The sequence below is a fragment of the Leiobunum rupestre genome, chromosome 2 (assembly GCF_980474605.1).
Source record: "Leiobunum rupestre chromosome 2, qqLeiRupe1.1.hap1, whole genome shotgun sequence".
NCBI classification, from domain to species: domain Eukaryota; kingdom Metazoa; phylum Arthropoda; class Arachnida; order Opiliones; family Sclerosomatidae; genus Leiobunum; species Leiobunum rupestre.
In genome coordinates this window covers 61,878,877-61,898,046 of record NC_143385.1, presented here as the reverse complement: position 1 = coordinate 61,898,046, position 19,170 = coordinate 61,878,877, and the positions used below count along the sequence as shown (strand labels likewise).

The window sequence follows — 19,170 nt, the reverse complement described above, 5'->3', positions numbered from 1 at the left end:
CATGGAAATTATTTTTTTACTAGAATAAATTTATATAATATGGGCAATTAAAGAGAAATATGGTAATTAATTTGTTAATCGGGGAAATGTATTGAATATGGGGAATTAAAGTGAAACATGAAATTAATTTGTTAATAAGATAAATTTATTTAATATGGGCAATTAAAGAGAAATATCGTAATTAATTTGTTAATCGGGGAAATGTATTGAATATGGGGAATTAAAGATAAATATGGTGATTAATTTGTTAATCGGGGAAATGTATTGAATATGGGTAATTAAAGTTAAATATCGTGATTAATTTATTGGAAATTAAAGGTGAAACCAATGAAATATGATCATTAATTTGTTAATCGGGGAAATGTAGTAATATCGGGAATTATACAAAAATATGGTCCTTAATTTGTTAATTGGGAAAATATGATCATTAATTTATAATCGGGGAAATTTATTGAATATGGAAAATTAAAGGTGAAATATGATCATTAATTTATTAATCGGGGAAATTTGTTGAATATGAGTGAAAACTGATTAAACTTCGTTTAAAAAGCCATTTTCAACAATTAGGGGAATAAATTAACAGTAGACAGTTTTGAGCAATCATAAGAGTTCTAAACAATAGACGTAAGAAAGAAAATGAAATCGAAATGCAACGATAACACTTTCAACGTTTGATCGTTTATGCTGGCAGCTAGGAGTAACAAACACAAGGAGAACGCAGCTAGCCTTTAAACACGCTAACGCAGTGCTGCGTACAAATTTCATTGGACGAGCCTTTACGCTGAACGTTTTACGGAAAGGGGGAAGACAATTTCCGAATTTTCCCCTTCCGACGTCAGCAGGCGCTAAAGCGTCTAACCAATGAAAACTGTACGCGAGAAAATGCACGACTTTTGACGGGTTGCGTTCTCCTTGTGTGGGGTGTTGTGTTGGTTGCTCCTAGCTGGCAGCAAGTTATTAACCGAAATATAAAGTTCAGTAAACTGCGGAGCTGGAAATCTCCTATATTTATGAGGAGAGAATCCCGTTGGAGAAAACGTGAACTCTGTTTCGTTATTGTTTAGTTCAAGCGCCTCAACTTCATTTTAGAAAAATAAATTAATCGATTACTATATTAAAACGAGTGTATAACGGATTTCACAATGCTCCATTTTTTGGGATAAACAAAATGAAAAAGGGAGCATCGATTCCGATATCCTTAAGTTCTGTTCAGGAAACTACTTAATGGAAATTCAAAAATATCGGGTTTATCGACCGATTTGGGAATCTTTTCTCTTTTCATGTTTATTTGAATTTTGAAATAGGACCAATGGGTTAAGGAGATCAACTGTAATTTATATACGCTCTGAGTTGATCCATCAAAGGAGGGATAAAAATAGACTTTATACTGTTTGTTCCTCAAAATTTATAAAAATATAGGATTTAAACATTTTCTATAAATAGACATTGTTGGTTAAATTACTTCCATGTAGATATAATTGCGAAAGCTCAGTCATTTATCGGTTAATTTTGCGAACAGGGTTGCGACATCATTTTCAGATTCAAATTCCCTGTTTTCCCTGACCATTTTAAGAGATTTTTCCCTGACTTTTTAAGGCCAAAATTTTTTATTTTATATTATATTATATTATATTTTACTAGAAGTTAATAAATTTAATAAAAATGTTGAAAAAATTAGCCAAAGTTTCAAGGAAATAAATGATAATCATAGAATTTGTCATAGATCTAGACTAAAATTACCTTCAAAAAGTGTCATAGAAAATTGAATTCCCTGACTTTTCCCTGTTTTCCCTGACTATTTTAAGAGATTTTCCCTGACTTTTTTAAGGCCAAATTTTTATTTTATATTATATTATATTTTACTTTGATTAGAAGTTAATAAATTTAAATAGACTTATATTTCAGTAAAAAGGTTGTTGCAATGTTGAAAAAATCCCATCGTTGAAACGAATTCGGATTTCACAGGGAAGCTCATATTCGCCATCATTTGAGAAATCACTGTTAACGCGTAGCTACGTATGTACGATTCTAACTTATAGGGAGATAGTATATTATAAACTTATGATGATTCTGTTAATGTTGTACTATGTATATTGCTCAATTTTTAAACAACTATTACAGCAGTGTTGCCGGAAATGGTTTGTTCAAATTATTGCATTATAGTTAAGTTCGTAACAAAATAAAACTAAAATTACTTTTTTTGGAAAACTTATTTAAAGGATGATTATTTTTTTAATGCGTAAAAGATGGGATTTAGACATTTTCAAAGTATAAATAATTTAATTAAAATTCATTTACAAACTTCACAAAATAAAATTAAAATTAAAAAAATATTAAATACTTGCGGTTCATTTTTTCTTATAATTATAAACGATTTAGAGAATTAGAATTAGGGATGCACCGATATGGGTACAGCCAATATATCGGCTATTCATGGCCGATAATATCGGCCGATATTAAGAAAGTTTTCTATCATAACAGTAGTGTATATCATAAAATCATTGTAAAAGACAGTTCAGTACACTGCCATACCATTTTATTCTAATTTTTCACGATAAAAGTTTGCCAGAGCATATCCGAATACATTTCTTTCCATTTTACGAGATACATATTTTCTATCACAAATCTAATATCGTTGTTTTTTTATTTGTTTACACTCGTAACCCCCTGTCCAAAAAAAGGTATGATCTAGCTTCTGAAGTCTGGCGTACGTGGCGCGGCCAATCCAATAATATATTATCATTTGTTAATCGAGAATTTTCTTATTTTAAATGTTTTTCTGAAAATGTTTTTATTTTAATATCGATATCGGCCAATATCGGCTTCACTTAAGCCGATATTGATGTTAGAAAAATAGGCCAATATCGGTGCATCCCAAATTATAATTAAGGTCAGAATTTAAGACTAGTATTATTTTTGATATCTTCCCATTGCGCCGAATCCCATTCGACCGGATTCCCATTAGACCGAATTCCCATTCGACCGAATTCCGCCAATGTTTTTGATGAAATTAGCCCAAAGGCGGGTTTATTCACAATTGAGCGACCGCAAAAAAAAAAAAAAATTTCTTTCTACTCCTTTTGATTTTTTATGGAAGCGTTTTAATATATTTTTAAGTCTGTTAGGTTAGAATAGGTTAGGTTAGGTGAGGTGATTTGAGGTTAGGTTAGGTAACACTGCATGCTATTCTGACAGATGCTGAAACGGATAAAACCGAATCCTAAACCCGGAGAAGTGCGGGTTTTTCGGTCTAATGGGACAGTCCCACTAGACCGAATCCTAAGTCCGCCAAAGTGCGGGTTTTTCGGTCAAATGGGATTGGGTTCGGTCGAATGGGATTCGGCGCAATGGAACAGATTCTAATTTTTCAGGTCTTGCATTTTTCAAAATTATAACACAGCGCAGTTTACTGTGAAGGAATATCCAGATCACATTAAATTTGTTCGGCTTTTTAAATTAACAAGTTGGCAAACTTGCCAAAATATACCTCTCCTCGGAAGAATTTGCCCTTGGGCGTATTAACTACTGGACACGGCCATCAACGATATTTCACCATGGTCAAAGCGTCCTCCAAAAAAACGTTATCCCAACCAGTAGAATACTTTTAATTATAATAAATATTACAAATGTTGAACAAATTTCCAATATCAAGAGAACAAAAAACCAACTTTAGACCCAAAACGTTATTAAATTACCAAAGCAACAAAATGAGAAATAGAAAATACAAAATTTAACAAGTTGGCCAAAATATACCTCTCCTCGGAAGAATTTGCCTCAAAATAAATAAAACCAACGTAACCACATTAATGAAAATGTATCGCACATTTAAAGCCGATAAGAAAACACGTAAAATAAATTACGAAGATACGAGTAAAGTAAGCAAACCGGAAAAAGCGCGTTGTATACCACTTGAAATTGAATTCATAAATGACCCTTAACGGTTCAAAAGTACCGATAGACAAAAAACTAACAAAGTGGACCACCCACGGGTCCTACCCTTTAACCCCCTTATCTCTGCTGACCATGCTAAAACAAGAGTTGACCTTTATAATTTCATACGCTTACGCTTCAATGAATTGTAACATGTATCGGTGGTTCTGGTAGAACGTCCGTCTGTCATACAGGAGGACTCGGGTTCGAATCCCGCCCGATGCAATCGCAAATTGATACTAAGACGAATACCGTGAACAATTGGTGGAAACCCTGCCATTTGGATGTTGAGACGTTTACCGTAACCCTCAGCACTCGGTCCGTCCCAAACGTTAACTTAAAGTTAATCGAATAGTAACCCCCTACAGCTTCTTCAGTGCTTAATTGGTTTTATTGTCCTCGTCAGTAAGCTCCCCTCCCCCCCGACGCGATTGAGGTTAAAACCCCTAATCGAAAACATATTTTTAAAAATATTTTGATTTTCAATACAGGCGAAAGTTGAAAGTCCGCTTAGTTTGCCGAACTTGTTTTTATGGGCCGACAAAACAATTCTAGTTCTCTCCCCGCTGTTTCAAGGGGTTTCCCCGAGTTTCCCCTCTTCCAATAAAACTTGTAGAGGTTAACGGTAATAGTTAATTTCGTTTGACGTTTCGAATTTATGCGCGCGTAGAATATAATTTTTAAAGTTCTTAAAGAGTAAGTTGCAAATTATTCGTTACCGCCTCAATTTGGTTATTAAACGAAGCGCGTACGTTTAAATTACCCAAATATAAAGTTTCGTTGCTTTCCGTTTCGTAGTTAATTAGAAGCATAAGTAACATAATAACAATAAGTATGACACTTCCTATTGCTTTAATGCTAATTTTCTAGCCGAACCTTTTTTCGGCACTGATACTCTCTTGTAGCTGTGACATACCGTTTTGGATGACTACTTTTTGAGAAAAATTTAAGCCTAATATCCGAGAGCACGTTCTGGAGTCGCGAGGGGCTTTGGCTTTGTTTCGAAGCCTAATATTCCGCCTATCTACCGGAAACCAGATATTTCGGCTTAGCGGAAGTCTCGCGTATTTTAGACACTCTGTGCTGAGAAAACTTCTTGATTACGCAATAACTATGAAAATCAGTTTGGTTGTAAATCTCGTTAATTGTCATACTTATTGTTATTATGTTACTTATGTTAGAAGTAATTAGTAGGCAGCCATTTTGGAAAAACGATTTTACTCCAACTCAAACTATTCGCCAGCACAGAATCGGAGTAAAATGACGTCCTAGCTAGAGGATAGCGCCGCCGATCAAACCCCGCCGCCGCCGATTATTTAGATAACGCCGAAACGCCGCCGCCGCCGAAACATTTTCATTTCGCCGCCGAATTAATTTCCATTATTAAAGTATAATAATTACGTTTTGAGATCTAAACTACGTAGATTTTTCTTTCGGTAGTGCTACGATTCCTAGGCTGTTGGGTGCACCGTACTAGCGTTATAAAATTAAAAATAATTAATAATTTCCAAAAGATCTGGCACCACTGCACCGCGCGCACCAAGATTTTCTGCAGCAGATAGCTGGGATAGGAGAGAGAGAAATGAAAACGGCTTTGGAGTTGCCTCGCCTCGTATTTTGTAATAAGTACAGAAACGTATCAGCTGCATTGGCTGCATTCAGCAATAACTATTCTATTACATTTTAAAAATTCCTTTGATACAAAGATAAAATAATTTGTGATAATAGACTTAAATGCGCGGGGGAAAACCGGATTTGGGGGGATGAAATTTATGCGGTAGAGGGCTGGCTCGTTGGTTGTCTGTACGATAATGGCGGCGCCCAGCAAAAGTTTCTAAAAAGAGTGTATAGATAATAATACTAGTGAAATGGTAGTAAATTAGTACAGTATTGTTATTACTAGCGTAAATGTTTTAGTTTAATAGTATCATATGTGACATAGTTACTCATAAGTGTGCCTCTGTTTAACATATCTGTATTAAAAATTTAAATGAGACCTTGTTTCACAGCCACCAAAGACTATATAAAGCTACGCGTAACTTTATATAGTCTTTGACAGCCACCAAAGAAAATACAGCACTAACGTCGCGTAAAACTGGTTTTAACTTCCTTCCCCCCTACGCGAGAACTAGTTTTGATGACGATAAAACCGTCATCGACTGGGAAGTGACTTCAATAACGTCATATCCTTGCAACCAGGTATCATTATGAAAAAATTCTTTCAGGCACACTTATGATTAAATAAGTTACATCTGATAGTATGTAACCAAAGTTACCTCTTCTTTGTTTTGGAAACAAGTGGTTCCTATTTTAATAAAAAACATTCTATTAAACATGTATTTTTTTAAATGTGTTTAACAATTTAAGTTTTAGCGGTCTATTAAAAGGCTGGCGCTATTTCTGAGGGGGGGCAGTTTTTCCCCTTAGGCGCCGCCGCCGCCGATTTTTTTCAACGCCGCCGTTTATTTTCTGAAAATCGGCGCGCCACGCCGCCGCCGAACTAATTATCGTTCCCGCCGCCGCCGTTGAAAATTGGTTCGGCGCTATGCTCTAGTCCTAGCCTTACCCCTCTTAACCTACTCCGAAATTCCGGATCAAGAGAAAAGAAACCAACTAGTTAGTGTTGTTGGCTCGCGTAGCACGAATGGCTGGCCACCACCCTCCTACGCATTGTAACCCGGCCACCTGAATTAATGGCTTTAAAAGTCGCTTGATGACTTAGGCCTAAAGTGATTATTATTTTCAATTATTAGCTATATTAAAATGTCCGATTGTAGGTGGTTAATATGGAATTCCTATTACAGTCTTCCTACATACTTCTGCTAGGGCGTTTTTCCTTTTAGACAGATTTTAAAGATTTAAAATAAATATTTTAAACATTACTTATTTATTGTTAAACAAACGATTGCATACATTGAAACAACGTTATGTCTTTAGATGCTGTAAATATTACAATTATAGTATTGATATATTTACAGAAATATTACCAACACATAACCTTAGCTATACACCAGGATTTTAAGGGTCCCCCAATTGACCAAATTGCATTTAAACTTGATTAAATTTATTTTTAAAATCAATTTAATTTTTTTTAACGTTTTTGAAATTTTCAAAATTTTTCATTTTTTAAAAGGTTTCACAGGGGGGATCCTTAAAATCCTTCAGATTTCCATGTTATTTTCAATGGAAAAAATCCCAAATCATGTTGTCAAAAACGTTTTCGGTTGCCATGACAAAACGAAAGACCGTCGCAACTTTTCCCATGCAGGTTTTTTAAGGTACATGGAGGTGTACACTATACCCGAGTTTGAACCAAATCGGTGATTATCACCTCGGGTCGTCTCCTTGTGAGTCCGTTTAAAAACGTTTGCAGCGCAGGCAAAGTCGCGTCTGCGAGGGGTGGTTGTCAACTACGACTTGGACCGCGTCGACGCTCACACGTTTCGCGTCGAAGGTCGTTAATTATGCAACAGGCTCCGTCTGCCGCGCCTCCCAAAACAAGGAAGTCGCGGATGAGAAAGTGGCAGACCGGCTCGAGCTGAGAGAGAAGGTGACTGGTGTCTTCCCGCCCTTGATCCAGAAATCAACAGAAAAAGCGAGAATCTCTGCCGCTAACTTTCGTTTACGACCTCGTTCGCCTCCATTCCACTCGCAAAATGCACTATCTCTGATTTCGGGGGAAATTGAAGACAGTTAAAAATCGACAGGAATTTAGCCACACGGTTTTATAATTCAGAAATTAATGCTCGTTTGCTTAATATACAAAATTAGAAGCAAATTGGCTAATTGAAATAAGGTACAAACTGGATAAATTAAATGTTAGAAACTGGATAAATTAAATGTTAGAAACTGGATAAATTAAATGTTAGAAACTGGATAAATTAAATGTTAGAAACTGGATAAATTAAATGTTAGAAACTGGATAAATTAAATGTTAGAAACTGGATAAATTAAATGTTAGAAACTGGATAAATTAAATGTTAGAAACTGGATAAATTAAATGTTAGAAACTGGATAAATTAAATGTTAGAAACTGGATAAATTAAATGTTAGAAACTGGATAAATTAAATGATAGAAACTGGATAAATTAAATGTTAGAAACTGGATAAATTAAATGTTAGAAACTGGATAAATTAAATGTTAGAAACTGGATAAATTAAATGTTAGAAACTGGATAAATTAAATGTTAGAAACTGGATAATCGAAAGATAGTACTGACTGGATAATTGAAAGATAACACTAACTGGATAATTCAAAAATTTTGAAAACTGAATATTGAACCATGTTTAAAATGGGATAATTCAAAAATTTTGAAAACTGAATATTAAACCATGTTTAAAACTGGATATAATAGCAATGTTTAAAACTGGATATTGTACCAATGTTTAAAACTGGATATTGTGCCATTGTTTAAAACTGGATAGTATACCAATGTTTAAAACTGGATATTGTGCCATTGTTTAAAACTGGATAATTGAAATATGTAAAATACCGGATAATTGATATATGTTAAATACCGGATAATTTAAATATGTTACATACCGGATAATTGATATATGTTAAATACCGGATAATTTAAATATGTAAAAAGTTGGATAATTGAAATATGTTATAAACGTGATAGTTGTAATATTAAAACTTGATAGTTAAAATTCGTTAAAAACTAAATAGTTATGTTAAATTTGGATAACTCAAATATGAAAACCGGATAATTCAAATACATTAAAAACTTGATAATTGAAATACTTTAAAAACTGTATAATTGAAATACTTTAAAAACTGGATAATTGAAAAATGTTAAAAACCGGGTAATGGAAAAAGGTAAAAATTGGATAATTGAAAAATGTTGAAAACTGGATAATTGAAAAATGTTAAAAACCGGGTAATTGAAAAAGGTAAAAATTGGATAATTGAAAAATGTTGAAAACTGGATAATTGAAAAATGTTAAAAACCGGATATTTGCAATATGTTAAATCTCATTGATTGTGTAATACTGCTATATTTGAAAATATACTATCTTCACGTAGGCTACCTTAAAGGCCTAGGTTTTCTTCTGCCTGTCACCCTTTAAATTTACTTTCCTCCCAAACAAATATCCTGGTGGAAGGCCAACGTGTTCTAGGAAAAGTTTAATAAAACTACAAATATTATCACAAAATACTTCGGAAAATATTTTTGAAAACTATAGTCTAAATTTTAAATTAAAAAAATAATCTCCGTGTAAGATTCTTGTAACTTCAAAGTATTATTGAAGTAAAATAATTTAGAGTTTTCAACGCACGCGTACAAGAAAACTAAGACATCTTCGTTTAAAAAAAAAAACACTTTAAAGTAAAAAATGCTAACTAAATTTATCCCAATGCAATAAGAAACAAAATTTTTCCAAAAGTATAATTTTTGAGTTACTTAATTTTTGCGCGGAAGTAGCGATTAAATTTAAAGGGGTAAACACATTTTTTTTTTAAATAATTATTCCAAAAAACCCGAAATGATCAATTTTGGATTCCACAAGTTTTTTTTTAAATTCTCAACTAGCCTGTAAACAGATTTTTTGTGGTCGAATTTTGTCAAGAGGAAGAAAATTTCGCAAGATCTGTCACGGTCAGGAAAAAAGGCGTATTTAATTTTCGAAGGGATTAACGACGAGATTATATTTCCTCTTTCAGCGCCCTGCTACGTCCGGGTTTGCTCCAACGCTTAAAGGGGATGTACACATTTTATTAAGATTAAAATACTTAATACATTATTTCACTGGAAAATATACTTTTCCCATCAAGTGTCACATTTGATAATTTTGACAAGAATTCGCGTCTGATAATTTCGAAAATCTGCACGTTTGATAATTTTGACAAGTATTAGCACCTGATTATTCGTAAATTTGTTTAAATAATTTTTACAAGTTTTCTCGTAAGATAATTTGAAAATATTAACATCTGATAATTATCAAACTGTTACACGCTGATAATTTTTAAACTTTTACACCCTGATCATTTTTAAACTTTTACACGCTGATAATTTTTAAACTTTTACACCCTGATAATTTTTCAACTTTTACACGCTGATAATTTTGACAGGTATTTGTGTCTGATAACTTTGGATCTTTTCAACCGTGATAATTTTCATTTTATTTTCGACTAACTTTTTAAAATTTTCAAGTCTGGCAATTTTTGAATACTTTTAGACGGATAATTTCTCAAACTACATACAGAACACTTAATATAAGTACAGAACACGTAATATAAGGACAGAACACGTAATATACGGACAGAACACGTAATATACGGACAGAACTCCGAGTGTTTGATCCAAACCGCTTTTTACGTCTAATTTATTGACAACCTAAACTACAGAATAAAACATTGGGTGTAAAATTTGAAACCCAAATAAACCAATTTTAAAGTCAAAAATTAATTAAACAAAGACTCAAATTAAATTACCAAAACCACGTCTTAGAATTCTTTTTAAAAACCACTACACTGCGTAAAATTAATCTTATCATAAATTTTAAATGGAAAGACATAATGAAATGGTGCGTTCAATTTATTGACAAAATAAACACAGAATAAAACTTTAAACCCAAATAAACCCAAAATAAAGTCAAAAATTAATTAAACACGCTCAAAGACTCAAAATTAATTTACTAAAGTCACGTTTCTTTTAAAATCAACTTCAACTGCGTAAAATTAATCTTATCATAAATTTTAAATGGAAAGACATAATGAAATGGTGCGTTCAATTTATTGACAAAATAAAGACAGAATAAAACTTTAAACCCAAATAAACCCAAATTAAAGTCAAAAATTAATTAAACACGTTCAAAGACTCAAAATTAATTTACTAAAGTCACGTTTCTTTTAAAATCAACTTCAACTGCATAAAATTAATCTTATCATCAATTTTAAATGGAAAGACATAATGAAATGGTGCGTTCAATTTATTGACAAAATAAACACAGAATAAAACTTTAAACCCAAATAAACCCAAATTAAAGTCAAAAATTAATTAAACACGTTCAAAGACTCAAAATTAATTTACTAAAGTCACGTTTCTTTTAAAATCAACTTCAACTGCGTAAAATTAATCTTATCATGAATTTTTCGATTGAAAGAGACATTCCAACGGAGGTTTTGGAAAGCCCCGAAACGCGGCTGATAAATGAGCAGGACGTAAGTTCCATCTATCAAACCGCTCTTCTCTCGCACGACTGTATTTTTTTCGCAAAAGTAAAAATCTATTTTTAGTATCCGGGCTGGTTTCGATTAGGCCGTCTTTTATATATGTTAGAGCGACAACTTGGTCTGTTGGTCCCCGCAAAACGTGTTCCGTCGAACTATGCTACTGGGCTCATATTGATTTTTCGCCAGAAACAACATTCAGGTTTCCTTTTTGCACTCATTCAAGAAATAATTCCGAGAACCAAATAAAATGTAAACATCACTAAGGAAGTGTACGAAATTTAAACCGCGATTTAGTTGAATCAGTGCAGAAATACAGGTAGCAAATAGTTTGGAAAATAGTCATGGATTTTATTTGGCCTGGATAATTACGAGTTTGCTGAACAATGTGGAAAATAGCGAACAATATTATAAATTACAATGATTTAGAGTACAGTAATTGTATCGCAGCCTCTGCATTTTTAATATTTTTAATATTATTTAATGTAATAGTTACTTCTTTAATATAAATCAGTGGCGTAACGACAAAATTTGGGCTCCCCCGCAGGGTATCAAAAGTGCCCTTTATAAAAAAACAATTTTTTTTATTTCCCCCATTTTTCAAGTTCTCTGAAAATATTGGGGATATTTGCCAGATTTCTACATTTTTACCAATAGCTAAAGCGTAATTTTTTAAATTATTTAAAAATTTAAATATATTTAAAAATCAATACTTAAAACGAAAGTGCCCCCTATTTGGTGAAAATGTCATGGGCCTTCCCGCGGACGTGGGTCGTCCGCGGTCCTTAGTTACGCCACTGATATAAATAGTTCAGGACCTTTCATCAAACTAGTTGGTTTTAGGTTGTTGTAGGCGAGGTGTAACTTACTCCCATGATTATTAGGACACCCTCGTTTGTATAAATCATGATTAGATGAGAATTAAATCTCTAGCTCTGACTGTACAAAGATTGAAAATGATTAAATCATGATTACATTTTTAACCAAGTGATCTGCCCCTCGGATATGATTGTAGACCATTGGACCGAAATCCCATTCGTCCGAATGTACCATTCAACCGAATTCCAATCGACCGAAAACCGCGTTTTGCGCAGTTTTCATTCAATATACCGTTAGTGTTACATATTTATATATCGTAGGTTACGTGACGATAGTATATCTAATTTGGACTAAACTATGTCTTAAATATTTATTATTTCGTACCGACGTGTATTTTTAGACCTTTTTCCCTTGAAATTTGATATTTTCCGGAAAATAACCTTGATAAGACCCGACGTGAAATAGTTGCCTACCATATCTAACCTAACCCAACCTAACCTAACCTAACCTAACCCAACCCAACCCAACCTGAACTAACCTAACCTAACCTAACCCAACCTGAACTAACCTACCGAAGTGAAAACGAACCAGATTTAAATTTCCCATTCAACTGAATCCCGCCATGTTGGGCTATAAACGAAAATACTTTTCGGTTCAATTAGATTCGGTCCAATAGTATACAACCCTCGGAGATAGGTATAATATTCCTTTATTAGCCACTTTTTTCTACATTTTCCACTGTTTTGCAACTGACAGAGTGGCCATTTGTTAACTTGGTAAGAGTGAGTTGAATCTACGAATTAACTAAGAGATTATGTAAATCATAAATGGGTGCAATTTTAATGGTGCACGTAGCGAGATCAGCGAAAAGATCTTTGGTCTTAGTCAAACAAAGCAGAAGCTTTTTATTCAATTTCAAAAATATTATTATATACGACGTCAACTTTTTGTCGGTGCCAAAAGATACAACACTTTCATCTAAGTCAAACGCTAAATAAGCTTATTATAAATTTTCCAACAAAAATTATTTTATAAGAAGTCATAATATAACAAATAGAATGTAAGATTATTATTATATTATATAATATTATATTATAATGAATAAAAACAATAGCGATGCTGTCCCAGCCACTAAAACGGACATTAATCACTATGTTTTCATGGAGGTAGGAAATACGGATTTCCTCAATCCGTATTTCTAAATCCGTGCTACACTGAATGAAAACGCTCGTATTTGAGAAAATACGTATTTTCTGAAATACGGGAAACGCACCCGTATTTCCTTGGTAAATTCGGATTTTCTACGAATGAAAACGCACGAACACGTGTTTGACACACTGGGGGTTTATTTAGTTGGAAATGTAGTAACTAATAAGTAGTGCTCGGACTTTGTTTTTTTTTATTCGCGAATAAATACTTTTAGCCTTAATTTATATAGTAATATTTTAAGATGAAATAGCTGAATAAACGAAAGTGGATACACCTAAAACTTAATAAAAACAATTATTTATTTGAATAAGTTGAATGAGTAGTAGATTAACGAAATCGTTGGTTACATAAGAAGTTTATTTCTTCACAAAAATGACGAAAAAAAATATCGCAATTTATGAAAATGAATAAATAATTCCGAGCACTACTAAAAAGTTGTGGTTTCACATGTTTTAACCTAGGTTTTAACGACACTTTTTTAAAATAAAAAATAAATGTAAGCGTAAATATAAAGATATAAACAATACATTTAATTGTTGACGTGATTAAATTAGTAAATTTTGCAAATAGGTTTTTTGTAATCGTACGCGAACAATTCAATTTTTACATTTTTAATTTTTATATAAAATAACCGAAGAAGCCGCGGAAGAGGGGGTGGTAACCTGGTAAATTCCCAGTGACGTAAACTACAGATAAGAACTCTAAAGTAGGATTGGGCTCATTTGAAGAAGTTAGTGGAACCGAATTCTGAATATAGCTTAATTTTAGTAATGGCCAACGAAACAATTCTTCTCCTTCTTAGGATTGAATTTGTTGCTCGTTGACATATTAATTTTCCTAAGCTAATAAATTGGGAAATTAAAGCTAAAGCGGTTTTTAGCATTAAACTGGCATCCATTTGCTTGGAGTTTACACTAATCACGCGTTACTGCAAAATGAAACGACCGGCCAGCTGCCCTTAACCGAAGGAAGTCGAGAGAGTAGTCAGAACATTCCAAGTGTAGAGGTTTCTGGGGGGTTTAAACCCGATTGAAAGTCGAGAGTGGACTTCCATGAAAACGTCCAAATACGAGTTTCTTAAAAAGCTCCCCGCTGAGAACAAAATCGGGATTTAATCAAATCCGCATTTCCTACCTCCATGAAAACATAGTCATTGTAGTCTAGACACACCACCGAAATAAATATTCAAACTAATGGCCCCTTAAAGGGAATAGAACCTCCAACGCGTTCTTTATGGAAGACCCCATCAATTTCCTTTATTCCCTTCACAATCAGCGATTATCAGCGCCGCAGGTGTGAAAAGCCATGGGAGGCAGCGGACAATATTGGAACCCTTCGAGGGCGACAGAAATACCAGAGTGCCTTGGAGTTTTGCCCTCCTGACCAGTTGGCCTTTAAAACCGAACTATTTAATAATAGACCATGCTAGTTAGATTAGGTATAAACTTGGAATGTGTAACGATTCATTGCCACAATATTTTTAGACTCGAATTTGTAGTTGGGCAGTGGCGGCGCTAGGGGGTAGGCCAGGTAGGCCACTGCCTACCTTAAAATTTTGAGGGGCCCAAATATCATCCTATAAGGGGCCCCAAATTGTCCCAAGAGATAAAATTATTTATAAATAACAATGAAACAATTGTCGATAATGTATTTAGAAATTTTTGAGTAAATAAAACCAGTTCTGTTATATTGGAACTCGTTTTACTGTTGTTAGAACTTTTTGTTCGTCATGTACATCACTACTTTATTTTATTGAAGCATTTCGTTGAGAAAAGGGGGGTCCCGGGTCGGGGGCCCATTTATTTGGTGTGCCTACCCTCGCGAAAATTCCTGGCGCCGCCACTGTAGTTGGGGTGGCGGAGTGGTTAGCACTTTCGCTTGGCAGCAAGACAAAAGTAAATATAGGGGAGAAAGTCTTGGACTTGGGTCGTTTAGCGCGACGACTTATTTGAGGGGCAAAAATATTTTCAAGAATTTGCTTCCTTCCCCAGTCGTGTTTACAGGGATTTTGATTGAAACTTTGTACTCCGCCTCCGAAAAAATAGTTCCGTTCTTTCTGGGCTTTTTTTTTACTATTATTTTTGAGAAAAAGGCGCGAATTTCTAGCAATCCTATTGGCTCTCTGATTCAAATGTTCTCCAGTGCGTTTAAAAGCATAGCAACCACAGTGGAAGCTACAAGAAGTGGGCAGTGCAAGACTTTCTCCTCAATATTTACTTTTGAGCAAGAGGAGCCGGGTTCGATCCTAAATTGTAGCACTGGGTGAAAACTCGGAACTACTCCTTTCGCGTAGAATTTACGAGGTATCTCCCCCTCTGGTTCCATAAACACTTGTGGAGGTAAATGGTAATATATAGCAAGTGTAGGGAGCTGTTGGCTCGCGTGGCGAGACAATCTCTGACGCGATTTATCCCGGCCACCTGAATTAAAGGCATTAAAAGTCGCTATATGATTTGGGTGGTGACATTTCTAGAGATTTTCTCTGACCTTCTAGGTTCTAGGGGTCAAAATTTTATATTTCTACTTTTATCAAAATTTAATGAACTTACTTATAGGTTAGTACAAAGGTTATATTTTAACTGAAAATGTTCAACTGGGTATATTCCCATTCGACCGAATTCAATATGTTTCCGAAATATAGCCCAAAAGGCGGATTCGGTTCATTGGGACCTTTTGTTTTGTTTTTTACTTCTGCCCCGAGATATAGCAGGGTACGGAAAAAACGTTATACCTAAACAAAATTGCTACAGGTACGGTACGGTTAGGTTAGGTTAGTCTCTCACTTCTTATTTACCGTTTTGTTTAAGCGAAACAAATAATCATTCTTAATGTACAAAAACCCTCCTTTGTGAGCTATTTTCTCCATTTTAGCTAACTGGCTCCAATAAGACTATCAACACTTATTTATATAAGAAGTAAACCTATTTAAAAAAACGTCTCATAAAAACGAAATTTGATGTACTATAAAAAATAATATAAACGTGCAAAATTGGGCTGTAAACCGCACAATTGGGGTATTTTCGATCAATTGGGACTCAATGTTAAATCGTTTTCGAACGAATGGGATTTCGGTCGAATGGGACCAAAGCTTTAATTGCAACTATTAAAAAATACCAGAACGTAAAGAAACTATTATAGAAGTTTCTTTAACAAAGGAATACTCCTGCGCAAGTTTCCATAAAATAATATATATATATATATATATAATCACATAATTGATCACAGAACTATAGCCAAATTACAAAACTCCCCTGCTTTAAACTACGCCCATTTGTAAGAGAGCCTTCTGAGCCACCATAGTATTCTTTAGCCATTCCTAGTGTATACGTATATAGATTCCTGGGTATATCCATATAAAAAAGGTTGAAAAACTCACCGATAGAGTTGATTGCGTATCATGTACCCCAAAGGACGATCAATTTCGTAAAAGACGCACGGAACTATGTCAGTTTTGCTGTTGAGGCAGAAATGCACGGCTGATTGGGCTCCCTTGCTCACGGCTGAAGACAGAGTTCCTAAGTAAAAGAAGGTTCAAAATAAATACTATTCTAAGTATCTCAGCATTTCACTATCAACACTGGATGCAGGTGCCGATAGATATATTCTAGCAAGCCTGGCCAGTGGCGTAGCTAGCATGGGTGACACCCTGGGCGGATATCATGGCGTGCTACTTACTAGTCTCTAGTTTGTGTAAGTTTTAATTTTTTTCACGGTCGGGTGTCAACCCCAAATCACGCCCAAACGGGTGGAACCCGTGGCGGTCCACCCCCTAGCTACGTCACTGAAGCCTCTTTAAATGGACCAGGTACGATTTTTAATAGTGTTGTTAATTTTACGGAAAAATAAAATGCGGAAAATTTTCCGCAAATCGGAAAAATAAAAAATTTAAACATAAATTACTTTTTAAGGGTTTATCGTTATAAAATGTCTAATATCAGTAAACATACTACAAAAAAATTAATAGTGTTACATTGTTAATCAGTTTAAAGCTAGTCTAGAGGTTTAGTTTTACTTTCAGATTCGAAAAAATGAGGAGAAAATACCGCTTTATTTCAATTTGCAAACAATATATTAGACAAATCATGGAATTAAATCTTTTTTATTTTTTGCGAAAAAATACGGAATATTTTCCGGAAAAAAGGCCTAATTTTTAGTGTTACTTTTCGCCGCCACCGAGTCATTTACTTTTCGCCGCCGCCGAGTCATTTATTTTTCGCCGGCACCGAGTCATTTACTTTTTCGCCGCCACCGAGTCATTTACTTTTCGCCGCCACCGATTCATTTACATTTCGCCGCCAACGAGTCATTTACTTTTCGCCGCCACCGAGTCATTTACTTTTTCGCCGCCACCGAGTCATTTACATTTCACCGCCAACGAGTCATTTACTTTTCGCCGCCACCGAGTCATTTACATTTCACCGCCAACGAGTCATTTACTTTTCGCCGCCACCGAGTCATTTACTTTTCGCCGCCACCGAGTCATTTACTTTTTCGCCTCCAACGAGTCATTTACTTTTCGCCGCCACCGAGTCATTTGCTTTTTCGCCGCCACCGAGTCATTTACTTTTCGCCGCCACCGAGTCATTTACTTTTTCGCCTCCACCGAGTCATTTACTTTTCGCCGCCACCGAGTCATTTACTTTTTCGCCGCCACCGAGTCATTTACATTTCACCGCCAACGAGTCATTTACTTTTCGCCGCCACCGAGTCATTTACTTTTCGCCGCCACCGAGTCATTTACTTTTCACCGCCAACGAGTCATTTACTTTTCGCCGCCACCGAGTCATTTACATTTCACCGCCAACGAGTCATTTACTTTTTCGCCGCCACCGAGTCATTTACATTTCACCGCCAACGAGTCATTTACTTTTCGCCACCAACGAGTCATTTACTTTTCGCCGCCACCGAGTCATTTAATTTTCGCCACCAACGAGTCATTTACTTTTCGCCGCCACCGAGTCATTTACATTTCACCGCCAACGAGTCATTTGATTTTTCGCCGCCACCGAGTCATTTACATTTTACCGCCAACGAGTCATTTACTTTTCGCCGCCAACGAGTCATTTACTTTTTCGCCGCCACCGAGTCATTTGCTTTTCGCCGCCACCGAGTCATTTACTTTTTCGCCGCCACCGAGTCATTTACTTTTCGCCGCCACCGAGTCATTTACTTTTTCGCCGCCACCGAGTCATTTACTTTTCACCGCCACCGAGTCATTTGCTTTTCGCCACCACCGAGTCATTTGCTTTTCGCCGCCACCGAGTCATTTACTTTTCCGCCGCCACCGAGTCATTTACTTTTCGCCGCCACCGAGTCATTTACTTTTTCGCTGCCACCGAGTCATTTACTTTTTCGCCGCCACCGAGTCATTTACTTTTTCGCCGCCACCGAGTCATTTACTTTTTCGCCTCCACCGAGTCATTTACTTTTCGCCGCCACCGAGTCATTTGCTTTTTCGCCGCCACCGAGTCATTTACTTTTCGCCGCCACCGAGTCATTTACTTTTTCGCCGCCACCGAGTCATTTACATTTCACCGCCAACGAGTCATTTACTTTTCGCCGCCACCGAGTCATTTACTTTTCGCCGCCACCGAGTCATTTACTTTTCACCGCCAACGAGTCATTTACTTTTCGCCGCCACCGAGTCATTTACATTTCACCGCCAACGAGTCATTTACTTTTTCGCCGCCACCGAGTCATTTACATTTCACCGCCAACGAGTCATTTACTTTTCGCCGCCACCGAGTCATTTACTTTTCGCCGCCACCGAGTCATTTACTTTTCACCGCCAACGAGTCATTTACTTTTCGCCGCCACCGAGTCATTTACATTTCACCGCCAACGAGTCATTTACTTTTTCGCCGCCACCGAGTCATTTACATTTCACCGCCAACGAGTCATTTACTTTTCGCCACCAACGAGTCATTTACTTTTCGCCGCCACCGAGTCATTTAATTTTCGCCACCAACGAGTCATTTACTTTTCGCCGCCACCGAGTCATTTACATTTCACCGCCAACGAGTCATTTGATTTTT

General features: G+C 35.5%; 1 protein-coding gene across 1 annotated transcript in view; it reads right to left on the bottom strand.

Moving 5' to 3' along the window:
- Nucleotides 1–19,170, bottom strand: part of LOC149958632 (uncharacterized) — a 125,070-nt gene that overhangs the window by 28,810 nt on the left and 77,090 nt on the right. The window contains exon 6 of the mRNA XM_090165978.1: nucleotides 16,512–16,650. Coding sequence (XP_090022104.1) covers nucleotides 16,512–16,650 — 139 coding nt within the window. The remainder of the gene's footprint in view (nucleotides 1–16,511; nucleotides 16,651–19,170) is intronic.